This window comes from Phyllobates terribilis, unplaced genomic scaffold (genome assembly GCF_046119375.1).
Source record: "Phyllobates terribilis strain yellow unplaced genomic scaffold, ASM4611937v1 Scaffold_12__6_contigs__length_324123572, whole genome shotgun sequence".
NCBI classification, from domain to species: Eukaryota; Metazoa; Chordata; class Amphibia; order Anura; family Dendrobatidae; genus Phyllobates; species Phyllobates terribilis.
In genome coordinates, this window is record NW_027362772.1 from 149,236,692 (window position 1) to 149,260,134 (window position 23,443).

General features: G+C 49.2%; 1 protein-coding gene across 4 annotated transcripts in view; it reads left to right on the forward strand.

Annotated features, from left to right (window-relative positions):
• Positions 1-23,443, forward strand: part of SYT5 (synaptotagmin 5) — a 432,097-nt gene that overhangs the window by 251,592 nt on the left and 157,062 nt on the right. For 3 of the 4 annotated variants that reach the window (XM_073656362.1, XM_073656363.1, XM_073656364.1), the window contains exon 2: positions 20,850-21,016. In XM_073656362.1, the coding sequence (XP_073512463.1) occupies positions 20,850-21,016 (167 nt within the window). Of the gene's footprint in view, positions 1-2,127; positions 2,148-20,849; positions 21,017-23,443 lie in introns of those variants that run through there. The other variant, XM_073656365.1, reaches the window with a different exon arrangement.

Sequence of the window (23,443 nt, forward strand, 5' to 3'; positions counted from 1 at the left end):
TGACGCGCCCCTGGGCCTACTTAGTGTAGCGTTGTGCACGCGGGGACTACCCGGAGCCGGGCCTGTTGGGGGTAGTAGTCTCGTGGCGGTGACCCGGTCCGTGCCCAGGGAGTCAAACTGTGTGGCTGAGTATTAGCAGTAGATGTTGGACGACTACGCCACCCGTTGAATGCAGCTATGGAGCTGCCGCTGCAGGGCAGACCGCTGAGGCCGGTGATACGATTGTGCAGCGTAGATGGTATAACCCCCAACGGGAGGGGTATGGCCTCAGGGCAGCCTACGTGGATGATGGGGGTAGCAGGAACCACTCAGAGACGATGCGGTGTAGTTCAGGGTCTTTACTGGTGATAAAGATAGACCCTCCCGGAGTACTGGCTAGCGATCGGGGCCTGGTCAGTCTTTGAGCAGATGGGATTTCCCCTGGCCAGGCGGAGTTGTAGGCCTCCCCAACTAATTGTACTCTTCTGGCTACCTTGCTAGAGGCGGGTAAAAGTAGCCCACGTCCCTGAGTGTACCGTGTGGTGCTCACCCGTATGGCCGGTGACTCGGGGCCTTCTAGTGGCTTCCGCTCCACGACGGCGGTGCTGGTCCCACACATGTGACCGTGCCTTCGGGTTTCTTGGCCAGAGGACCTGAAATCCCCTGCCGGTCGGTTTCTGCTGCTGGGTAAGGATTAGTCCCCACAGCCTCGGACTCCGGGTCCGGTGATAATTCTTCAATCAGGACGAGCTCTACAGCTGCCAGCCCCTGATTCCTTTTAGCACGACTTCCCCAGAGCTCCTGATCTCTCTTTCCTATAGCTGCTTCTCCTCTTCTTAACTAACTAACCCTGCCTCCGCCCCAGTTTTATATAGGGGAAGTTCTTCCCCTCCCAGGACTGGGCAGGAGGTGTGGCATGCATAGGATTCCTGACCAAGAGACCTCCCACCTGCTCTCAGACGTAATATCTCTATTACTGTGGCAACCAGACCCCTGGGGTGTCACATTCCCCCCTAGTGAAATTTAGTACTCCGGGACTAAACATATTTTTGTAACATAACAAATTACAAACAGAAACAACGCAATAAAGAAAAAACATTAGAATGGTCACGGCGTGTCCGCAACCGGGTGCAGTTTTTCAAGAAAACAAGGGTGTCCATTTCACCAAAAACAGGGAGACGTAACCAGGTAGGGGTCTGTCCTGCCCCGAGTCCTTAACAGTCTTTAGTCCGTCCTGGGTTACGCTCCAACTATATGCACAAAGGATTCCCGGTAAATCCACCAAAGACTCCTACAAATAACTAGAAACACATAATTATACACAAGCAACAATAAACAGGTAAACATTAATAAAATAGCTTGAATATTTAGATCCTCCACCGTATGGGCAACTGGCCTCTAGTGACCCTAGTGGACCTACTGAGCTGTCTGACTGGTCCTGAGCTACAGGGTATAGGAGCTGTCAAGGGTAAACTGGGCAGCCGTCTACGGACTCTTTGGCTCACTAGGGGTATGGCAGGCTCACTATAAGCAGAGGATTGATTCTCCTGGTCTGCTTGTGTGGGGTCTTCTGCCTCCTGGACCGGCTGTTCTTCCAGCTCTACCTGTGTCTCCGTAGGCACTGGGGATGCTGGTTGGAGGAACGTGAGGACGGGTACCACAACAGCACCATTGACTTGAGTCCAAGACCGAGGGAAGTCTCCGAGCACAGTACGAACCATATCTTCCCTTTCCTCTACTTGTCGAGGGTCTTCTTGTTCCTCTTCAGGGTTCCGTAGCTGTTCAGGACACTTCTTCAGGTGATCCCGGGATACAATGGCTGTGGTTTCCCCTCCGTCTTTACTGATTGTACAGATCTTTGGGTTGTCGTGGCTTGAGGGCAGTACGGTGTACGGGTCCTTCTCCCACTGGTCGTCCAACTTGTGGAGCCGTCGTTTCCTCTTCAAGACCTGCTCTCCGGGCACCAGGGGAACAGCAGGAGCATACTGGTTGTAAGTTTTCTCTTGTCTTTCCCTAGCTTGACAGAGACTTCGCTCCACGCTCTCCTGTACTTTCCGGTACTGCTGCTGCCTCTCTGTGTCCCAGTCTGCTTCTGGTGAAGTGTCCTCGGGTGTCAGGACTCCCATCTCCAGATCAACAGGAAGCTTACCAGGTCTTGCCCTCATTAGGTAAGCCGGGGTACAGTTGGTGGAACCTACAGGGATGTGGTTGTATAGGTCCACCAGGTCGGGCAGCTTTTCAGGCCACAGACTACGTTCTTCCAGGGGCAATGTTTTCAGAAGATCTATCACCACCTGGTTCATTTTCTCACAAAGTCCATTAGTTTGCGGGTGATAGGGTGCTGTTCTAATCTTCCGGCAGCCATACAGGGTGCAGAACTCCTGGAAGACTTCCGCTTCAAAGGCAGGCCCCTGGTCCGTCAGCACCTGCTCCGGGTATCCGTGCGGACGGCAGAAGTGCTGCTGGAAGGCTCTAGCTGCTGTTTGAGCCGTTAAGTCCTTGACGGGGACGACAACCAAGAACCGGGAGTAGTGATCCACGATGGTTAATGCGTAGACGTAGCCACTTCTGCTTGGGGTCAGTTTTACATGATCCAAGGCTACCAGTTCCAACGGCTGTCTGGTGATGATGGACTGCAGGGGAGTCTTCTGGCTGGCACGGTCCCTCCTTCTTAGGTTGCATGGGCCACAGTCTCTGCACCACCTCTCGATAGTCCCTCTCATGCCTACCCAATGGAACCGCCCGCGCAGCAGGAACTCCAGCTTCTTCCATCCGAAGTGCCCAGCTCCGTCGTGGTATGCCTCCATCACCATAGCTGCGTCTCTTCTTGGCACCACTACTTGCCAGATTAGTTCATGCGTCCGGGAGTAGTGTTGAGCATTCCGATACTGAAATATCGGGTATCGGCCGATATTCACTGTATCGGAATTCCGATACTTAATTCCGATACTTTTATAATATCGAATACCGGAATCGGAAGTTCCCATAATGCCTGCGCTCTGCAGTGTCTGTGAAGGATGACAAGCTGGATGGCAGCGCTCAGCTGCGATCCAGCTTGTCATCAGAATGCCATCCCAGCGTGGGAGAATTCTCCTGATTGTTTAAAAGCCGGCGGGCGGTAAAAAGCCGCCGGCTTTTAAACAATCACACAGCCCCATACTGCTTCCCCGCAGCCTCCCACCCCGATCCTCCGCTCCCCTCGCCACCTCCAATCCCAATCGTAAATTAGGACCGGGCGGGGAGCGCAGCACCAAGGAGCGAAGGACCCGGGCGGGGAAGCCGGCAGTGAAAAGACTTCACCGCCGGCTTTCCCGTTCTGTGCTGCGCTTTCCCGCCGGTTATTTCAAATGAACAGCTGAGGTATCAGGTGATGCCGATCAGCTGTTCATTTAAAGTAGCCGCAGTGCCCTCAGAGGGTTCATGTGAGTTCATGCTTGACTGCATGAACTCACATGAACTTTCCCACGGCCGCACAGGTCAGCCTCACCTCCCAGACCCGTCATGATTAGTGTGTGCGGGGTGTGTGTGTGCGGGGTGTGTGTGTGTGTGGGGTGTGTGTGCGGGGTGTGTGTGTGCGGGGTGTGTGTGTGTGCGGGGTGTGTGTGCGGGGTGTCTGTGCGTGCAGGCAGACATAGGCCGATGTGACACTACTACTCCCATCGGCCTATGTCTGTCCCCCATCCACTCGTGCCAGCAGGATCAGCTCGATGGGAGCAATAGTTCCCATCAGCCTGATCCTGCTATATAAATTGCCCTACTGTGTCCCCAATAAATGTTAGATACATGTCATTGGTGGCCAGTGGTTACCTAAAAGAAATTAGTTTATACATTACCTGTCCCCGCCGATCGCCACCTAAAATAAAGTAAAAAATAAAAAACTACACCTATACTCACCTAGACACCTAATTCCCCGAAGCCATCGATCTCCTGTAATAAAATATAAAATAATAAACCACAACCTTATCCTTACCCCTCCGTAGCAGTCCACGAGTGTCCCACGAAGATCTCCAGTTCAGAGCAGCCACATAGAATGTGACCGCTCTGAACCGCTGCCGCCGCTAGAATGACGGGGCCGTAAGGGTTCACCAGAGTTAAGGCAGCGCTGCTCCGGTTAGCTGCTTTACGGCACTGCTGTATCGTGAGAAATTCCCACGGTACAGCACTGCCGTAAAGGAGGTCTCCGGAGCTGCGCTGCCTGAATGCACTCCGGTAACCTCAGTCAGTGGCTCCCGCTGCCGGGAGCGGACGTGTTCCCGGCAGCGTGAGCTTACAGCAGCCATGCACAGCTGTCACCATCTCCAGATGTGACAGCTGTGCATGGGAGATCAGCGCAGGAACGTGGACAGGTAACTATTTTTTTTTAGTAAACTAAGAATTAAATAAAATGGTGTTTTATTTCAAATAAATTATTTTTTTCTGGGTGTAGTGTGTTTTTTCTTTTTAACACTTTGTAGGTTAGTAATGGGGGTGTCTTATAGACACCCATCATTACTAACCTGGGCTTCATGGCAGCTGGCGCTGACATGAACCCCACCACTATTACCCCCTGCCACCGCACCAGGGCAGCGTGGAAGAGCGAGGCTAAGTGCCAGAATTGGCGCATCCTATGGATGCGCCATTTCTGGGGCGGCTGACGGCTGGTGTTTCTAGCCTGGGAGGGGGCCAATATTCATGGCACCCTTCCTGAGCTATTAATATCAGCCCCCAGCTGTCTGCCTAGCCTTTGCTAGCTATTAAAATAGGGGGGACCCCACGTCATTTTTTTTGGGGGGGTCCCCCATTTTAATAGCTAGTAAAGGCTAGGTATTCAGCTGGGGGCTGATATTAGTAGCCTGGGAAGCTCCGTGGGTTTTACCCCCTTCCCAGGCTTCAAACATCTGCCCCAGCCGTCTGCTTAACCTCCGCTAGAGACTAAAATTATGGGGGATCCCACGCCATTTTTTTTTTAAATAAATCCTTTATTTTAACACTAAATGACATTTGAGGACTTAATAAAGATGCAGTCCCTAAATTATTATTTATTTTTTAATAAATTTTTCCCAAAACTTTTGACGTGGGCTTCGCCATATTTTTGTATGCCAGCCAGGTACAGCATCCAGCTTCTATGAACGCGCCATTTTCCGGGGCGGCCGCGGACTGCAATTTTCAGCGGGGGGGGGGGGGCAGAAAGCTTGGGCCTCCCTGCGCTGCAGATTCCAGCCCCCAGCTGCCTAGTTGTACCTGGCTGGACACAAAAATAGGGAGAAGCCCCACGTTTTTTTTTTTTAATTATTTCATGAAATTCATGGAATAATTAAGAAAAAAAGGGCTTCCCTATATTGTTGTGTCTGGCCAGGTACAAATAGGCAGCTGGTGGTTGGGGGCAGCCCGTTCCTGCCTGCTGTACCTGGCTGGACACAAATATAGTGTGAAGCCCCACGTCAATTTTTTTTAAATTATTTCAGGAAATTCATGAAATAATTAAAAAAAAATTATGTGGGGCTTCGCCCTATATTTGTGTCCAGTCAGGTACAGCAGGCAGGAACGGGCTGCCCCCAACCACCAGCTGCCTATTTGTACCTAGCCGGACACAACAATATAGGGAAGCCCTTTTTTTCTTAATTATTCCATGAATTTCATGAAATAATTAAAAAAAAAAATGTGTGGCGCTTCGCCCTATTTTTGTGTCCAGCCAGGTACAACTAGGCAGCTGGGGGCTGGAATCTGCAGCGCAGGGAGACCCAAGCTTTCTGGGCCCCACCCGCTGCAAATTGCAGTCCGCAGCCGCCCCGGAAAATGGCGCGTTCATAGAAGCGCCATCTTCTGGCGCTGTACCCAACTCATCCAGGGCCCTGGTGCGGTGGCTCATTGGGTAATAAAGGGGTTAAGGCCAGCTTGGCATTATCAGCTGGCCCTAAGCCCGAAATTCATGGGGTCACGCCAATATTAGACATGACCGCCATGAATTTCTAGTAAAGTATTTAAAAAAAACACAAACACCCAGAAAAAAGTCCTTTAATTGAAATAAAGACACAATTCTTTATTGTTCTAAATTAAACCATACTTACAGTCACGCCCATTCCAGCTGAAGCCAACGATCTCCTGCAATAAAAGTAAAATAATAAAGCAACCTCATCCTTACCTTTCCATGGTTCCCAGGACAGCTTCAGCTCTGCTACATCGAGATGACAGGCTGGACCGCAGCAGAACGCTGCCATCCAGCCTGTCATCCCGCAGACACTGAGAAGCGCAGGCATGCTTGCGCTCCTCAGTGTCTCGCTGTGACGGCATCCAGATGAGCCGAGGTCATGTCCAATGAACTCAGCTCACCTCATGCACGTCACTGACAGCGTGGGAAAATTCTCCTGCACTCAGCGCTTCAGCGTGAGAATTCTCCCACGCTGTCAGTGACGTGCATGAGGTGCGCCGAGTTCATTGGACATGACCTCACCTCATGCACGTCACTGACAGCGTGGGAAAATTCTCACGCTGAAGCGCTGAGTGCAGGAGAATTCTCCCACGCTGTCAGTGACGTACATGAGGTGAGCCGAGTTCATTGTCGGCTCATCTGGATGCCGTCACAGCCAGACACTGAGGAGTGGAAGTATGCCTGCGCTTCTCAGTGTCTGCGGGATGACAGGCTGGATGGCAGCGTTCTGCTGCGGTCCAGCCTGTCATCTCGATGTAGCAGAGCTGGAGCCGTCGTGGGAGCCATGGAAAGGTAAGGATGAGGTTGCTTTATTATTTTTCTTTTATTGCAGGAGATCGTTGGCTTCAGCTGGAATGGGCGTGATGGTAAGTATGGTTTAATTTAGAACAATAAAGAATTGTGTGTTTATTTCAATTAAAGGACTTTTTTCTGGGTGTTTGTGTTTTTTTTAAATACTTTACTAGAAATTCATGGTGGTCATGTCTAATATTGGCGTGACCCCATGAATTTCGGGCTTAGGGCCAGCTGATAATGCCAAGCTGGCCTTAACCCCTTTATTACCCAGTGAGCCACCGCACCAGGGCCCTGGATGAGTTGGGTACAGCGCCAGAAGATGGCGCTTCTATGAACGCGCCATTTTCCGGGGCGGCTGCGGACTGCAATTTGCAGCGGGTGGGGCCCAGAAAGCTTGGGCCTCCCTGCGCTGCAGATTCCAGCCCCCAGCTGCCTAGTTGTACCTGGCTGTACACAAAAATAGTGCGAAGCTCCACGTTTTTTTTTTTTTAATTCATGAAATTCATGGAATAATTAAGAAAAAAAGGGCTTCCCTATATTGTTGTGTCCGGCTAGGTACAAATAGGCAGCTGGTGGTTGGGGGCAGCCCGTTCCTGCCTGCTGTACCTGACTGGACACAAATATAGGGCGAAGCCCCACATCAATTTTTTTTAATTATTTCATGAATTTCCTGAAATGATTAAAAAAAAAAAATACGTGAAGCTTCTCCCTATTTTTGTGTCCAGCCAGGTACAACTAGGCAGCTGGGGGATGGAATCTGCAGCGCAGGGAGGCCCAAGCTTTCTGCCCCCCCCCCCCCCCCCCCCCGCTGAAAATTGCAGTCCGCAGCCACCCCGGAAAATGGCGCGTTCATAGAAGCTGGATGCTGTACCTGGCTGGCATACAAAAATATGGCGAAGCCCACGTCAAAAGTTTTGGGAAAAATTAATTAAAAAATAAATAATAATTTAGGGACTGCATCTTTATTAACTCCTCAAATGTCATTTAGTGTTAAAATAAAGGATTTATTTTAAAAAAAATTGACGTGGGGCTTCGCCCTATATTTGTGTCCAGCCAGGTACAGCAGGCAGGAACAGGCTGCCCCCAACCACCAGCTGCCTATTTGTACCTAGCCGGACACAACAATATAGGGAAGCCCCTTTTTTCTTAATTATTCCATGAATTTCATGAAATAATTAAAAAAAAACATGCTTGGGGCTTCGCCCTATTTTTGTGCCCAGCCAGATACAACTATGCAGCTGGGGGCTGGAATCCGCAGCGCAGGGAGACCCAAGCTTTCTGGGCCACCCCCGCTGCAAATTGCAGTCCGCAGCCGCCCCAGAAAATGGCGCGTTCATTGAAGCGCCATCTTCTGGCGCTGTACCCAACTCATCCAGGGCCCTGGTGCGGTGGCTCACTGGGTAATAAAGGGGTTAAGGCCAGCTTGGTATTATCAGCTGGCCCTAAGCCCAAAATTCATGGGGTCACGCCAATATTAGACATGACCACCATGAATTTCTAGTAAAGTATTTAAAAAAACACAAACACCCAGAAAAAAGTCCTTTAATTGAAATAAACACACAATTCTTTATTGTTCTAAATTAAACCATACTTACCATCACGCCCATTCCAGCTGAAGCCAACGATCTCCTGCAATAAAAGAAAAATAATAAAGCAACATCATCCTTACCTTTCCATGGCTCCCACGACAGCTTCAGCTCTGCTACATCGAGATGACAGGCTGGACCGCAGCAGAACGCTGCCATCCATCCTGTCATCCCGCAGACACTGAGAAGCGCAGGCATGCTTGTGCTCCTCAATGTCTGGCTGTGACGGCATAAAGATGAGCCGAGGTCATGTCCAATGAACTCAGCTCACCTCATGTACGTCACTGACAGCGTGGGAAAATTCTCCTGCACTCAGCACTTCAGCGTGAGAATTTTCCCACACTGTCAGTGACGTGCATGAGGTGAGCTGAGTTCATTGGACATGACCTCACCTCATGTATGTCACTGACAGCGTGGGAGAATTCTCACGCTGAAGCGCTGAGTGCAGGAGAACTTTCCCACGCTGTCAGTGACGTGCATGAGGTGAGCTGAGTTCATTGGACATGAACTCGGCTCATCTGGATGACGTCACAGAGAGACACTGAGGAGCGCAAGCATGCCTGCGCTTCTCAGTGTCTGCGGGATGACAGGCTGGATGGCAGCGTTCTGCTGCTGTCCAGCCTGTCATCTCGATGTAGCAGAGCTGGAGCTGTCCTGGGAACCATCGAAAGGTAAGGATGAGGTTGCTTTATTATTTTTCTTTTATTGCAGGAGATCGTTGGCTTCAGCTGGAATGGGCGTGATGGTAAGTATGGTTTAATTTAGAACAATAAAGAATTGTGTCTTTATTTCAATTAAAGGACTTTACTCTGGGTGTTTGTGTTTTCTTTTAACTTTGACTATGGGGTTAGTAATGGGGGTGTCTTATAGACGCCTCTCCATTACTAACCTGGGCTTGATGTCAGCTGACATTATAAGCTGACATCAACCCCAACCCTATTACCCCCTGCCACCGCACCAGGGCAGCGTGGAAGAGCGAGGCTAAGTGCCAGAATTGGCGCATCCTATGGATGCGCCATTTCTGGGGCGGCTGACGGCTGGTGTTTCTAGCCTGGGAGGGGGCCAATATTCATGGCACCCTTCCTGGGCTATTAATATCAGCCCCCAGCTGTCTGCCTAGCCTGTGCTAGCTATTAAATTAGGGGGGACCCCACGTTATTTTTTTGGGGGGGTTCCCCCATTTTAATAGCTAGTAAAGGCTAGGTATTCAGCTGGGGGCTGATATTAGTAGCCTGGGAAGCTCCGTGGGTATTACCCCCTTCCCAGGCTTCAAACATTTGCCCCAGCTGTCTGCTTAACCTCCGCTAGAGCCTAAAATTAAGGGGAACCCCACGCCAATTTTTTTTTAAATAAATCCTTTATTTTAACACTAAATGACAAGTACAGTAATCAACACTGTCACTGTACTTCATATATATGTGACTGACATGTTTCTATCTATCTAATCTATGTGTGATTCTCTATTCTTTCTGTTCTAAATTGTCGGGTACAGATGCTGAATTGCCGGCCGGCTTTCTTAAAGAGACGGTGCATGAAAACACTATTATTTTTTTAAATAAATCCTTTACACTAAATGACAAGTACAGTAAGCAACACTGTCACTGTACTTCATATATATGTGACTGACATGTTTCTATCTATCTAATCTATGTGTGATTCTCTATTCTGTCTGTTATAAATTGTCGGGTACCGCTGCTGAATTGCCGGCCGGCTTTTTTAAAGAGACGGTGCACGAAAACACTAATATTTTTTTAAATAAATCCTTTACACTAAATGACAAGTACAGTAAGCAACACTGTCACTGTACTTCATATATATGTGACTGACATGTTTCTATCTATCTAATCTATGTGTGATTCTCTATTCTGTCTGTTATAAATTGTCGGGTACCGCTGCTGAATTGCCGGCCGGCTTTTTTAAAGAGACGGTGCACGAAAACACTAATATTTTTTTAAATAAATCCTTTACACTAAATGACAAGTACAGTAAGCAACACTGTCACTGTACTTCATATATATGTGACTGACATGTTTCTATCTATCTAATCTATGTGTGATGCTCTATTCTTTCTGTTGTAAATTGTCGGGTACCGGTGTATGCCGCTGATGAATTGCCGGCTTTTCATGTCATTCTACATTATTCTTAGTTGTTTTACTTCATGTAGAATTAACCTACAAGGAAAGAAAGGGTTTATTTTCATTCCGATATTTGTGTCCCATTGACTTGCATTGGTTTCCGGTATCGGAATCGGCGATATCCGATACTTTTTGGGTATCGGCCCGATCCAATCCGATACGATATTTCCTGATATCGGAAGGTATCGCTCAACACTATCCGGGAGTTAACCATTCTGCGGCACAACTTCCCCTTGTAAAGGAACAGTCGACTCTTCTCAGCCCACAGTTGCTTGGCTTCCTCCGGAGCGTCTGGGTCAAGGCGTGCATCTGGCCGAGTCAGCATCTCCTTTACCAGTCGGACGGCAGGGTCACTGTCTTGCGTCTCCGCCCAGTTGTAATGAGGTAATGGGTTGAACGTAGCGGATTGCTTACTCCTTACACGGTGGGAATACTGGATAGTCCCATGACGGTGGAACGCGGGGAGTTCAACTTCTTCCAGTTCCTCTGAATCTTCCCCTACGTCCGGTAGGTTCGGCATCCTGGACAGGGCGTCCGCGTTGGTATTGGAGCGTCCTGCCCGGTATTTGATTGTAAACTCATAGTTGGACAAGCGGGCCATCCATCTCTGCTCTAGGGCACCGAGTCTTGCAGTGTCCAGGTGTGTCAACGGGTTGTTATCCGTGTACACGGTGAACCGGGAAGCAGCGAGGTAGTGCTTAAAGCGTTCGGTGACTGCCCACACCACTGCCAGGAACTCTAGCTTAAATGAGCTGTAATTCTCAGGGTTTCTTTCGGTGGGTCGCAGTTTTCGGCTGGCGTAAGCAATCACCCGTTCCTTCCCCTGCTGGATCTGGGACAGTACGGCTCCTAGCCCGATGTTACTGGCGTCGGTGTAGAGGATAAAGGGCTGGCTATAATCAGGGTACGCCAGGATCTCATCCCCCGTGAGGGCCATCTTCAGCTGGCGGAAGGACTCTTCTTCCAGCTTCTCCCATCTGAAGGGTGGCTTCTGGTTCTTGGCCTTCCTGGACTGGCCTATCAGGAGGTCCTGCATAGGAGCTGCCTTTTTGGTGAAACCGGGAATGAACCTTCGGTAGTAGCCTACCAACCCGAGGAACTGCCTCACTTCCTTTACGCTGGAGGGGCTTGGCCATTCCTTAATTGCGGTGATCTTATCAGGGTCGGGAGCCACTCCGTCAGCACTCACCACGTGTCCCAGGTACTGCACCTTTGGCTTCAGGAGGTGACACTTGGTGGGTTTCACCTTTAGGCCGTAACTTGCCAGAGCTTCGAACACTTCCGCCAGGTGTTTCAGATGGTCCTCGTAGGTCTTGGAATAGACGATGACATCGTCCAGGTATAACAGGACTGTCTCAAAGTTTCGGTGTCCCAGACAGCATTCCATCAATCGCTGGAAGGTTCCTGGTGCGTTGCAGAGTCCGAACGGCATGCAGGTAAACTCGCTAAGTCCCATCGGGGTGGTGAATGCGGTCTTCTCCCGGTCCGCCTCTGCTACAGGAACCTGCCAGTACCCGCTAGTGAGATCCAAGGTGGAGAAGAAGTTAGCAGATTTTAAAGCAGCCAAAGACTCCTCTATTCTTGGTAAGGGGTACGCATCTTTGTGTGTGATACGGTTAATTTTCCGGTAATCTACACACATTCTCATGGTGTTGTCTTTCTTTTTGACCAAGACTAGTGGAGCTGCCCAGGGGCTACAGCTATCCCTGATTACCCCAGCCTCCTTCATGTCTCTAAGCATCCCCTTGGCGTGTTGGTAGTGTGCAGGGGGTACGGGTCGATACCTCTCTTTTATGGGAGGATGGTCTCCCGTGGGGATGTGGTGTTCTACCCCCTTGACTCGCCCGAAGTCTAACGGGTGTTTACTAAACACTCTCTCGTACTCTCGAACCACCCGGTAGACTCCCTGTTTCTGGTGGGAGGGAGTGGAGTCAGTACCCAAATGTAGTTGCTGACACCAATCCTCCATTATTTTCGTAGAGCCGTTACCTTCCTCCGGGTGAGATGGAGGCAAGGGTTCCACAGACTGTATAGAATTTTGGTTGATAGTATATAATTTGGCTAGCGTAGCATACCGGGGCAGGTATACTTCCCTTTTCCCGATATTTATTATACGAACGGGCACCCTCCCATGGCGTACATCAACTACCCCCCGTGCTGTCAAAATGGTGGGCCTACTGTCTGAGTAGACTGGTTCTACCATGGCCTGGTAATCTCTACCTCTCAGACCAATAGCTGCCCGGCACCAAATCATCATTTCACTTTTCGGGGGCATGGCAATAGGGAAAGGGTCACACATTCTTACGCTACCAATCTCACCACCGGAGAGTTCCACCTGTTGCCGTCGCATCAGTGCCCGGATCTCTTTCTGGAGCACTCGCTGCTGGCCGGAGCTGGCGTTCTTGGCAACCTGCTGTAAAATGAAAATCACCTCTGCAAGACAATTTTCAATCACATTAGTTCCTAGAGTTATCTTTGGGTGACTCTCGCGCTTGTCAATGTCTACAATGATCAGTCCCTGTGCTGCCAGTTCGACTCTACCGATTTTAATGGTCATTTCTTTAAATCCGATCTGTGGCACGGGCTGACCATTACTGGCGATGATACTCAAGTCGTCGTCTGGATAGCGGGTTATATCCGAGTCATTCCAGTACTGCTTGAAGAGCACGTACGGGATGGTGGTGACCTGTGACCCGGTGTCCAGTAGGGCACTCATAGGGATGCCATCCAGTACCACAGGCAAGACTGGACGTCCTCCCACATATTTGTCGCGCCAGTTCGATGGGCCTGGTGATCTTTTTCCTGGGGGTTGGCCCTCTACCCCAGGTTGTGCCAGTTTAAAGGACAGTACCTTGCCATATGTCCGGGTTGATTGCAGCGGCGGCAGATAGGTTGTCCGTCCTCGTTGTATCGGTCGCTGGGTCTTCCTCTGGCCGGTGGGGTCCTCCTTGGTCGACGCCACGGGATGTCCTCCGGTCCGGATGCCAGCTGGATCTTCCCTGGAGTGGAAACCTGTAAAGACTGCACAGTTCGGGTTAGCGCAGCAACGCTTTTAGCTAGCTCTTGGACCTGATGGTGCAGGTCCGGAGCCGGGTCATTGTTCAAAGCCTGCGCATCAGCTCCCACAGGCCCTGCCGACAAGGGCGCCGCCTCCTGGTGGTAAGTGGTAGTAGGGCGCCTGTGGGTCACAACGCCACCCGGTGCCGGTTCTCGGAGCACCCGGATGGCTCTGTCCTTGAACTGTGCAAAGTCCAGATGAGGATCCTGTAAGGCTATGGCCCGCAACTGGGTTCGGTGGACATTGCAATATAGTCCCTCTATAAATTGCTCGGTCAACAGCCTGTCCTCGTTTCCCACGCTGTCAGGGTCGGTCTGCTTAATGGCTCTCAGGGCCTCTTGCAGGTTTAGTGCATAGTCCCTTATACTCTCATGTGCTCGTTGCTTGCACCCATAGAATCTAAGCTTAATCTCGGCTGAAGTGCGGGTATCAAAGGTGTCCCTCAGCCGGGTTAGTATCCCTGCGACAGTCCTCCTCCCAGGTGGCCAGGATTTTACCTCCCTTTGGGCTGCCCCGGTTAGTTGGGCCACCAGGATGCTCACTTTTTGCTCTTCTGTGAGGGGGTACACCTGGAAGAGGCTATCCAGCTTTTCTTTAAAGTCATTCAGGGTATGTGACTCCCCTGAGTACTGGGGTAGCCAGGCTGCTCCCGGGATATAGGGCATGGTGAAAGGCATGACTGCAGCAGCGGTGGCGCTGGCGGGGGTTGAGGCAGTGAAGCTCTCCTCCGTATCCGACATCTTTCTCCCCCCCTAGTGGACCGTGGCCTACCTTGCGATGATCCTCTTCCGTAGGCCGCGGCTCCGCAGTGGATCGTCAGGGTTGAGGACCTTCCGTCGCGCTCCTGTGACGTCGGCGTCTGCTGGGCTCCTTCCAGGACCTTACGCAACGTCATGACGTGAGGCGGGGCTTCAGTTCTCGCGCGCTTTCAGAGTCCACGCCCCTCTTCTTACCGCGCGGCGTCTTCAAGATGGCGTCCAACGGCGGGAAAACTCCACGGATGGCGGGAAGAAGGCAGAAGATGGCGCCGGATGGCGGGAAAACTTCGCGGATGGCGGGAAGAAGGTAGAAGATGGCGCCGGATGGCGGGAAAACTTCGCGGATGGCGGGAAGAAGGTAGAAGATGGCGCCGGATGGCGGGAATCTTCACCACTGGTAAGTTTGAACAGTCTTTTTCAGGCACGCAGTACCCGGTGGTTGCAGGCACGAAATCCTGCCGACTACGCCAAAAGTTGACGCGCCCCTGGGCCTACTTAGTGTAGCGTTGTGCACGCGGGGACTACCCGGAGCCGGGCCTGTTGGGGGTAGTAGTCTCGTGGCGGTGACCCGGTCCGTGCGCAGGGAGTCAAACTGTGTGGCTGAGTATTAGCAGTAGATGTTGGACGACTACGCCACCCGTTGAATGCAGCTATGGAGCTGCCGCTGCAGGGCAGACCGCTGAGGCCGGTGATACGATTGTGCAGCGTAGATGGTATAACCCCCAACGGGAGGGGTATGGCCTCAGGGCAGCCGACGTGGATGATGGGGGTAGCAGGAACCACTCAGAGACGATGCGGTGTAGTTCAGGGTCTTTACTGGTGATAAAGATAGACCCTCCCGGAGTACTGGCTAGCGATCGGGGCCTGGTCAGTCTTTGAGCAGATGGGATTTCCCCTGGCCAGGCGGAGTTGTAGGCCTCCCCAACTAATTGTACTCTTCTGGCTACCTTGCTAGAGGCGGGTAAAAGTAGCCCACGTCCCTGAGTGTACCGTGTGGTGCTCACCCGTATGGCCGGTGACTCGGGGCCTTCTAGTGGCTTCCGCTCCACGACGGCGGTGCTGGTCCCACGCGTGTGACCGTGCCTTCGGGTTTCTTGGCCAGAGGACCTGAAATCCCCTGCCGGTCGGTTTCTGCTGCTGGGTAAGGATTAGTCCCCACAGCCTCGGACTCCGGGTCCGGTGATAATTCTTCAATCAGGGCGAGCTCTACAGCTGCCAGCCCCTGATTCCTTTTAGCACGACTTCCCCAGAGCTCCTGATCTCTCTTTCCTATAGCTGCTTCTCCTCTTCTTAACTAACTAACCCTGCCTCAGCCCCAGTTTTATATAGGGGAAGTTCTTCCCCTCCCAGGACTGGGCAGGAGGTGTGGCATGCATAGGATTCCTGACCAAGAGACCTCCCACCTGCTCTCAGACGTAATATCTCTATTACTGTGGCAACCAGACCCCTGGGGTGTCACAATCGCTTCACCAGATGCGCTATTTTTCTTGGTAAAATATGCTCCCTCCTGGGCCCCTTGCAGTAATAATGTGCCCCGTCTGATTCCTGATATAATGTCTCCATCTTGGGCCCCTTCTGGTATAATGTCTCCTTTTCATGGTATAATGTCCTCCATCCTGGGCCCCTTCCTTGTATAATGTACTCCATCCTGGGCCCCTTCCAGTAATATATGTTTCCCATCCTGGTATAATTTTCCCCATCCTGGGGCTCTTCCAGTAATATATGTCCTCCATCCTGGTACAATGTCTCCCATCCTCAGCCCTTCCAGTATTATATGTCCCACATCTTGTTATAATGTCCTCCTTCCCAGGCATCTGATTCGCCCAGGGGTAATATGGGGGGAAACTCGGTACCCGGGCCTTGACCTTCTATGGGATGTCACGGCAGTTGGCTCCCGGGCCCGTACCCTGGGGTCACTCTTTAAAAAGGGGATTGTTAATAGTTTTGTCTCGTGACGCCACCTGTGGTTCCCGGTAATGAGTACCGGCGCTGCTGCAGGCCTCCGGGGTTGATGGGAGGGCAGCTGGGATGTTTCTGCTCCCCACAGGTGGAGCGGGCGCCCGGGGCAGGGTTGATGAAAGGGATGCAGGTGAGAGGTGGCCCAGCCGGGCCAGGGGAGAATAACAGACACGCACACAGGGGGTTCACTTCAGTACCTTTACTGGAGTAGACGGCAGGTACGGTACAGGGTACTTGATAGGAAGGGTGCACTTCTGGACTCTCCCCAGTGAGCGGGTATAAGGCCTCCTGATCTGTTTCTTCCTCTCTCTCTGAAGCTTCTGACCAGCCTGAAACTAGGCCTAGCTTCTGTACTCTTTTCCTCTACTCACCTGCATGCTTGGTGGTAAGAACTTTCGTCTGGCTACCACTATCTCTGGATGCTGGGGACTTCGTGGTTCCTAGTTCTTTAACCATAGAACGCATACCTGGGGCTTCGCAGGCCCGCCCTGTTAATTGTTTTCTATTTTCTGCAAGATTACTTTAGTTTGAATTTTGAAACTCTAGGTATTCCTCAGGTATATAGTTGTTTGTCATTTTTGTTTGAGTTATTCCATGTTATTTGCACACGGGCCTAAAAGGCCCCAGGTATGTGAAAAAGTAGATTTTTATGGTCATGCGTTCTAGGGTTAAATGATTGTAGCTTCAGGTTGACCAGGGGTTTAGAATCCTCCTGGTATACCGGTTATTCCTACTGGGCGTAGAGGACCCTGTAGGAGCAGACCCGGTGTCCGACTTGTGTTCTGGGGTGAGCCTAAGATGCTCCTCTGCCCCCATAACTCCTCTCACTCTTCTCCTTGCCTCTGGCCACGCTCTAGGCCCTGAGGCTTCAGCATGTGCTTTAGGCCCTGGCTGGCCCTCAGCACAGCAGCTCACATGCTGCTTCTTCACTGATCGCTGTGTCAGCACACACTGCCTGCCTAACTCCACCCTCCAGTATATATATCCCTAGCAGGGCTCCCTCTGGTGGTATGAGGTGGAAGGGTGGAGGTGTCTGTTATGTAATGAGAGCCTCTTGTGGAGAAGTCCGTCCATGCACCCTTTTGGGTCCTGTGGCACCTGTGGTAGCAGGGTGCCACATTCCCCCCTAGTACAACTCAGTACTCCCGAACTGAAGCATTTCTGTAAAACAGGTAACAACAACAATTACGATAACAATAACACATAGAAAATTTTCAAAGTTACAGTGAGTCCCATAACCAGGTGTCCATGTCACTGGTGAAGGTGCAACATGAATAGCATGAGGGACCCGTCTGAAAACCCTCAACATAGGCCCTGGGTGTGGCTACAGGGCATAAGTGATCCAGGTGCTGGACCACGTCTTCGGCCACGCCAAACGGGTTTTTGTTCAGTGGTCTCTTAATACAAAACCAATAGGGGGCACTTTAATAAGTGCAACTATTTACAACGGACAGTTTTTTGGTTATTCACCGTCCATAACCTACAGTCTCTACCCTCACGGGTAACTAAATGCACACATGTATTTTTAGCTCTCACAAAAACGAATTTTTGTACCCTTACGGGTAACTATGTACAGTAGTTTTCAGCAGTTCAATAATGGTGCTCCCTCCGAGGAAGCACCTGCCCACAATAGGCTGGCCCAGCCGGGTCATCAGCTCTATGTGGTGAGGGTTTGCTCTCCTCCACCACCCTGTGGACATACAGTAGGGCCGTGGGTATCACTGGAGCCACGACCCCTGCTGGTGGGGTGGCCTCTCCGGCCTGAGCAGCGCCGGGCGCAAGTTGAGCATCAGGAGCGTTAACCAGTGCTCCGGCATTTTGCTGGTTGCCGGCCATGGTTGCACCCCCCTAGTAAACCGTAGCCTACCTTCTTTACTTTTATCAGGTAGGCCGCAGTTCCGCAGATCATGGTCTCCTTCCAGGACCTGACACTTCCTACGCGCTACCAACGGTCACGCCTCTCTGGTTCCCGCAGTTACGCCCCTCTTCTTCCCGCGCGGCGACGCGGTAATGGTGGCGATGTTCACCACAGTTTAAACACAGTTCAATTACGGCACACAGTACCCGGTGGCAACGGGCACGAAATCCTGTTCGTGACGCCAGGATGAGCTGACTCGCCCAGGGAGGATATGGGGGGAAACTCGGTACCCGGGCCTTGACCTTCTATGAGATGTCACGACAGTCGGCTCCCGGGCCCTTACCCTGGGGTCACTCTTTAAAAAGGGGATTGCTAACAGTTTTGTCTCGTGACGCCACCTGTGGTTCCCGGTAATGAGTACCGGGGCGCTGCTGCAGGCCTCCGGGGGTGATGGGAAGGCAGCTGGGACGTTTCTGCTCCCCGCAGGCGGAGCGGGCCCCCAGGGCAGGGTTGATAAAAGGGATGCAGGTGAGAGGTGGCCCAGCCGGGCCAGGGGAGAATAACAGACACGCAAACAGGGGGTTCGCTTCTGTACCTTTACTGGTGTAGACAGCAGGTACGGTCCAGGGTACTTGATAGGAAGGGTGCACTTCTGGACTCTCCCCAGTGAGCGGGTATAAGGCCTCCTGATCTGTTTCTTCCTCTCTCTCTGAATCTTCTGACCAGCCTGAAACTAGGCCTAGCTTCTGTACTCTTTCCCTCTCCTCACCTGCATGCTTGGTGGTAAGAACTTTCTTTTGGCTACCACTATCTCTGGACGCTGGGGCCTTCGTGGTTCCTAGTTCTTTAAATGATTGTAGCTTCAGGTTGACCAGGGGTTTAGAATCCTCCTGGTATACCGGTTATTCCTACTGGGCATAGAGGACCCTGGAGGCGCGGACCCAGTGTCCGGCTTGTGTTCTGGGGTGAGCCTAAGATGCTCCTCTACCCCCATAACTCCTCTCACTCTTCTCCTTGCCTCTGGCCACGCTCAAGGCCATGAGGATTCAGCACGTGCTTTAGGCCCTGGCTGGCCCTCAGCACAGCAGCTCACATGCTGCTTCTTCGCTGATCTCTGTGCCAGCACACACTGCCTGCCTAACTCCACCCTCCAGTATATATATCCCTAACAGGGCTCCCTCTGGTGATATGAGGTGGAAGGGTGGAGGTGTCTGTTATGTAATGAGGGCCTCTTGTGGAGAAGTCCGTCCATGCACCCTTTTGGGTCCTGTGGTAGCAGGGTGCCACACATCTTCCAGTAATATATGTCCCCCTTGGCCCCTTCCTTGTATAATGTCTCTCTTTCCTGGTATAATGTCCTCAATACTGGCCCACTTCCTGGTATAACGTCTCCCTTTCCTGGTATAATGTCTTCCATTCTGGGCCCCTTCCTGGTATAATGTCCCCCACCCTGGGCCCCTTACAGTAATATATGTCCCCCATCCTGGTATAATGTTCCCCATCCTGGGACCCTTGTAGAAATATATTTCTTCTATCCTAGTATAATGTCCCCCACCCTGGGCCCCTTACAGTAATACATGTCCCCCATCCTGGTATAATGTCCTCCATCCTGGGGCTCTTCCAGTAATATATTCCCTCCATCTTGGGCCCCTTCCAGTAATATATGTCCTCAATCCTGTTATAATGTCCCACATCCAGGGCCCCATCCAGTATTATATGTCCCCCTCCTTGGTATAGTGCCCCACCTTCTGGGCCTCTTCCAGTAATATATGTTCCCTATCCTGGCATAATGTCCCCCATCCAGGGCCCCATCCAGTATTATATGATGTCCCCCATCTTGGTATAGTGTCCCACCTTCTGGGCCTCTTCCAGTAATATATTTCCCCCATCCAGGTATAATGTCCTCCATCCAGGGCCCCATCCAGTATTATATGATGTCCCCCATCTTGGTATAATGCCCCACCTTCTGGGCCTCTTCCCGTAATATATGTCCCCAATCCTACTATAATGCCCTCCATCCTGGGTCCCATCCAATAATGTATGTCCCCTGTCCTGGTATAATGCACTCCATCCTGGGTCCCATTCAATAATATATGTCCCCCATCCTGGTATAATGCCCCCCATCCTTGGCCCCTTCCAGTAATAGTGTCCTATTCCATAGCTAGTGCAGAAGCTGGCAGCTTACTTCAGCATACATGTGACAGGCAGCGCATAATGTCACTACAATGTGCTGCCAGTGACTTTAACGCAGACATCAGCTGTCAGCCACTGAATAGCCAGCGGCATGTATTGCAGTGTAGGGACCCGGCGGGTCTCTGTGCCGCAATACATTTCAGCTGAATGTGACATCCAAAGTTGAATGATGTCCAAGTTGTTGGAAGCCTTGATATAGAACCCTTGGCAGACTATGGGGGCCATACTGTACTATTCTAACCATATAGCGGCACGCAAAGGACAAGCTCAGTGTGCCGCCATACAGTCTCCTGGCTCTCAGCTCTGCTGTCTGCATGTAACAGTATTATGTTATGTAAGGTAACAGCTTAAAATCAATTTACCATGTCAAAGCAGCGAAACTAACTTCATATTCATCTCCTGAAGCCCATGATAGAAATATGTAATATGTCTATTTCATCCTCACATTCTGCCTTTATAAAATGCTTATACTACAGAATATATATTATACTGAGCAACGAACGTGACCTTTATCACTTTATCTACTGACATCTAATGTGTTTCTCAGTAAGAGCTTGTCTCTTTTGATGCGAAAAACCATTTTATAGTCTACAATTCATGTATTTTTTTTCTTTCCGCAGCTCAACGATGAGCCAGGAGCGTAGATCTGCCGAGTATGCATCTGAGCAGACGACGCACACGACGGCCCTGCCAGAGCCCCACCAAAATGGCACGGGTGTATCAACCAAGCCCAATGTCTTCTCCGACATGAAGGACAAATTTATGAATGAACTTAGCAAACTACCAAGTAAGACAATGTCTTTAGGTTCATTTTTCCGCTAGGGAAATTCTTCGCTAAAAATTATTCAACCTGTGACAATCGTGGGCTGTAGGAATCAATGCGTCTCCATTTGTCTTGGAGGAGAACCTGTCACATTGAATTGTTACAGCTATATGACTTCAAAGAAAATAATAGTTGTGGGCGAACATTAATCATAAAGTCTACCGCTGGCAACTGTGCCAAAAGGTTATTGAAAGGGGACATAAGATCGAAAAGGCCGTGGTGCTAGTTAAAGCTGTCCGATTAATTTTAATATGTTTTTTTTTTGTGGCGAGGGGCTTATAATATATATATATATATATATATATATATATATATATATATATATATATATATCATGAAAAGTGCACAAACTATTGCAACATACAATCAGGTCCAGAATTATTTGGCCAGTGACTGAATCTCCATGATTTCAGCTCTGCAGGCCACTATTTTGGATTTAAAATGGAACAACTGAGATGCAATTGAAGTGGAGACTTTCAGGTGTAATTAAAGGGGTTGAACAAAAATATCCTGTGAAACTTTTAGGAATTGCAGCCATTTCTCTACAAAGCCTCCTCATTTCAGAGGCTCAAAATTAATTGGATAAATTACCCCCCTTGTGCCTATAATACTGGCTTTACCATGTCCTTAGGTAAAGATCAATATGTATAGCCACTTTATTTATGCATTTTATTTACGCACTTTATTTACGCACTTTATTTATACACTTTATTCATGCACTTTATTTACGCACTTTATTTACGCACTTTATTTATGCATTCTATTTATACACTTTATTCATGCACTTTATTTATACACTTTATTCATGCACTTTATTTATGCACTTTATTCATGCACTTTATTTATACACTTTATTCATGCACTTTATTTATGCATTTTATTTATACACTTTATTCATGCACTTTATTTATACACTTTATTTATGCACTTTATTTATGCACTTTATTCATGCACTTTATTTATACACTTTATTCATGCACTTTATTTATGCACTTTATTTACGCATTTTATTTATACACTTTATTTACGCACTTTATTTATACACTTTATTCATGCACTTTATTTACGCACTTTATTTATGCATTTTATTTATACACTTTATTCATGCACTTTATTTATATACTTTATTCATGCACTTTACTTATGCACTTTATTCATGCACTTTATTTATACACTTTATTCATGCACTTTATTTATGCACTTTATTAATACAATTTATTCATGCACTTTATTTATGCACTTTATTTATACACTTTATTTATACACTTTATTCATGCACTTTATTGCATGCACCTTGTGTGCTCTACATTGTGGGATTTTCTGTACTTTACTTATGACATGAATTTTGCTTGTTATACAATTGACAAAATGTCATCTAGTTGTGCCTAGTTACACCCTCTATACACAGGCTTTATTAACATATTTCATACTGATGATATGCACATTTTTTGTTAGATACTATGACATGTTAGTTTAGATCCTTGTTCAAGCACACTCTATATACGCGGACTGAAATTAACTTACAGTGCCTAGGTATTTTTCTTCGTATTAATGTGAGTAATAGTATATTTATTGATTATTTTTGCATTGATATTTCTTTATGTAATTCCAGTTATCCAATCAGGTGTGTTTTTGCATGGTATTACCTCGGCAACTATTCTAAGCTAGCTTTTGCTATTTGATATTATCTTTGCTCTATTACATTTGTATTCTTTTTGGGGACTCGTGGTCTCTTCTTATCATGAATTTATTGATCTATTTTTGATCACTTTCCATCTTTATCCTGATATGTGTGTCTTTTAGCAGACCCTTTTCCAGGTATATGTAATTTTCTTAATGATTATTTAATAAACTTTATGATGAAATATAATTCTGGTTATTCCATTTATGTCTTTCTCTGAATTATTCTAATTATATTGATATTGTCTTTATTAGATAGACATTTCTTTCAGTTTTATAATGACTGGCTGAAGTCTGGAAGTCATGGACATCACCAAACACTGGGTTTCCTCCTTTGTGATGCTTTGCCGGCCTTTACTTCTGCTGACTTCAGTTGTTGCTTGTTTGAGGGTCTTTCTGCCTTAAGTTCTGTCTTTAGCATGTGAAATGCTGCTCAATGAGGTTGAGATTTAGTGATTGACTCGGCCATTGCAGAATATTCCACTTCTTAGTCTTAAAAACTCCTGGTTGCTTTCGCAGTTTGTTTTGGGTAATTGTCCATCTTTACTGTGAAGCAACGTCCAATCAACCTTGCTGCATTTGGTTGAATCTGAGCAGAGAGTATAGCCCTGTACACTTCAGAATTCACCCGGCTGCTTCTGTCTTTGGTCACATCATCAATAAACACTAGTGACCCAGGACCATTGGAAGCCATGAATGCCCGCGCCATCA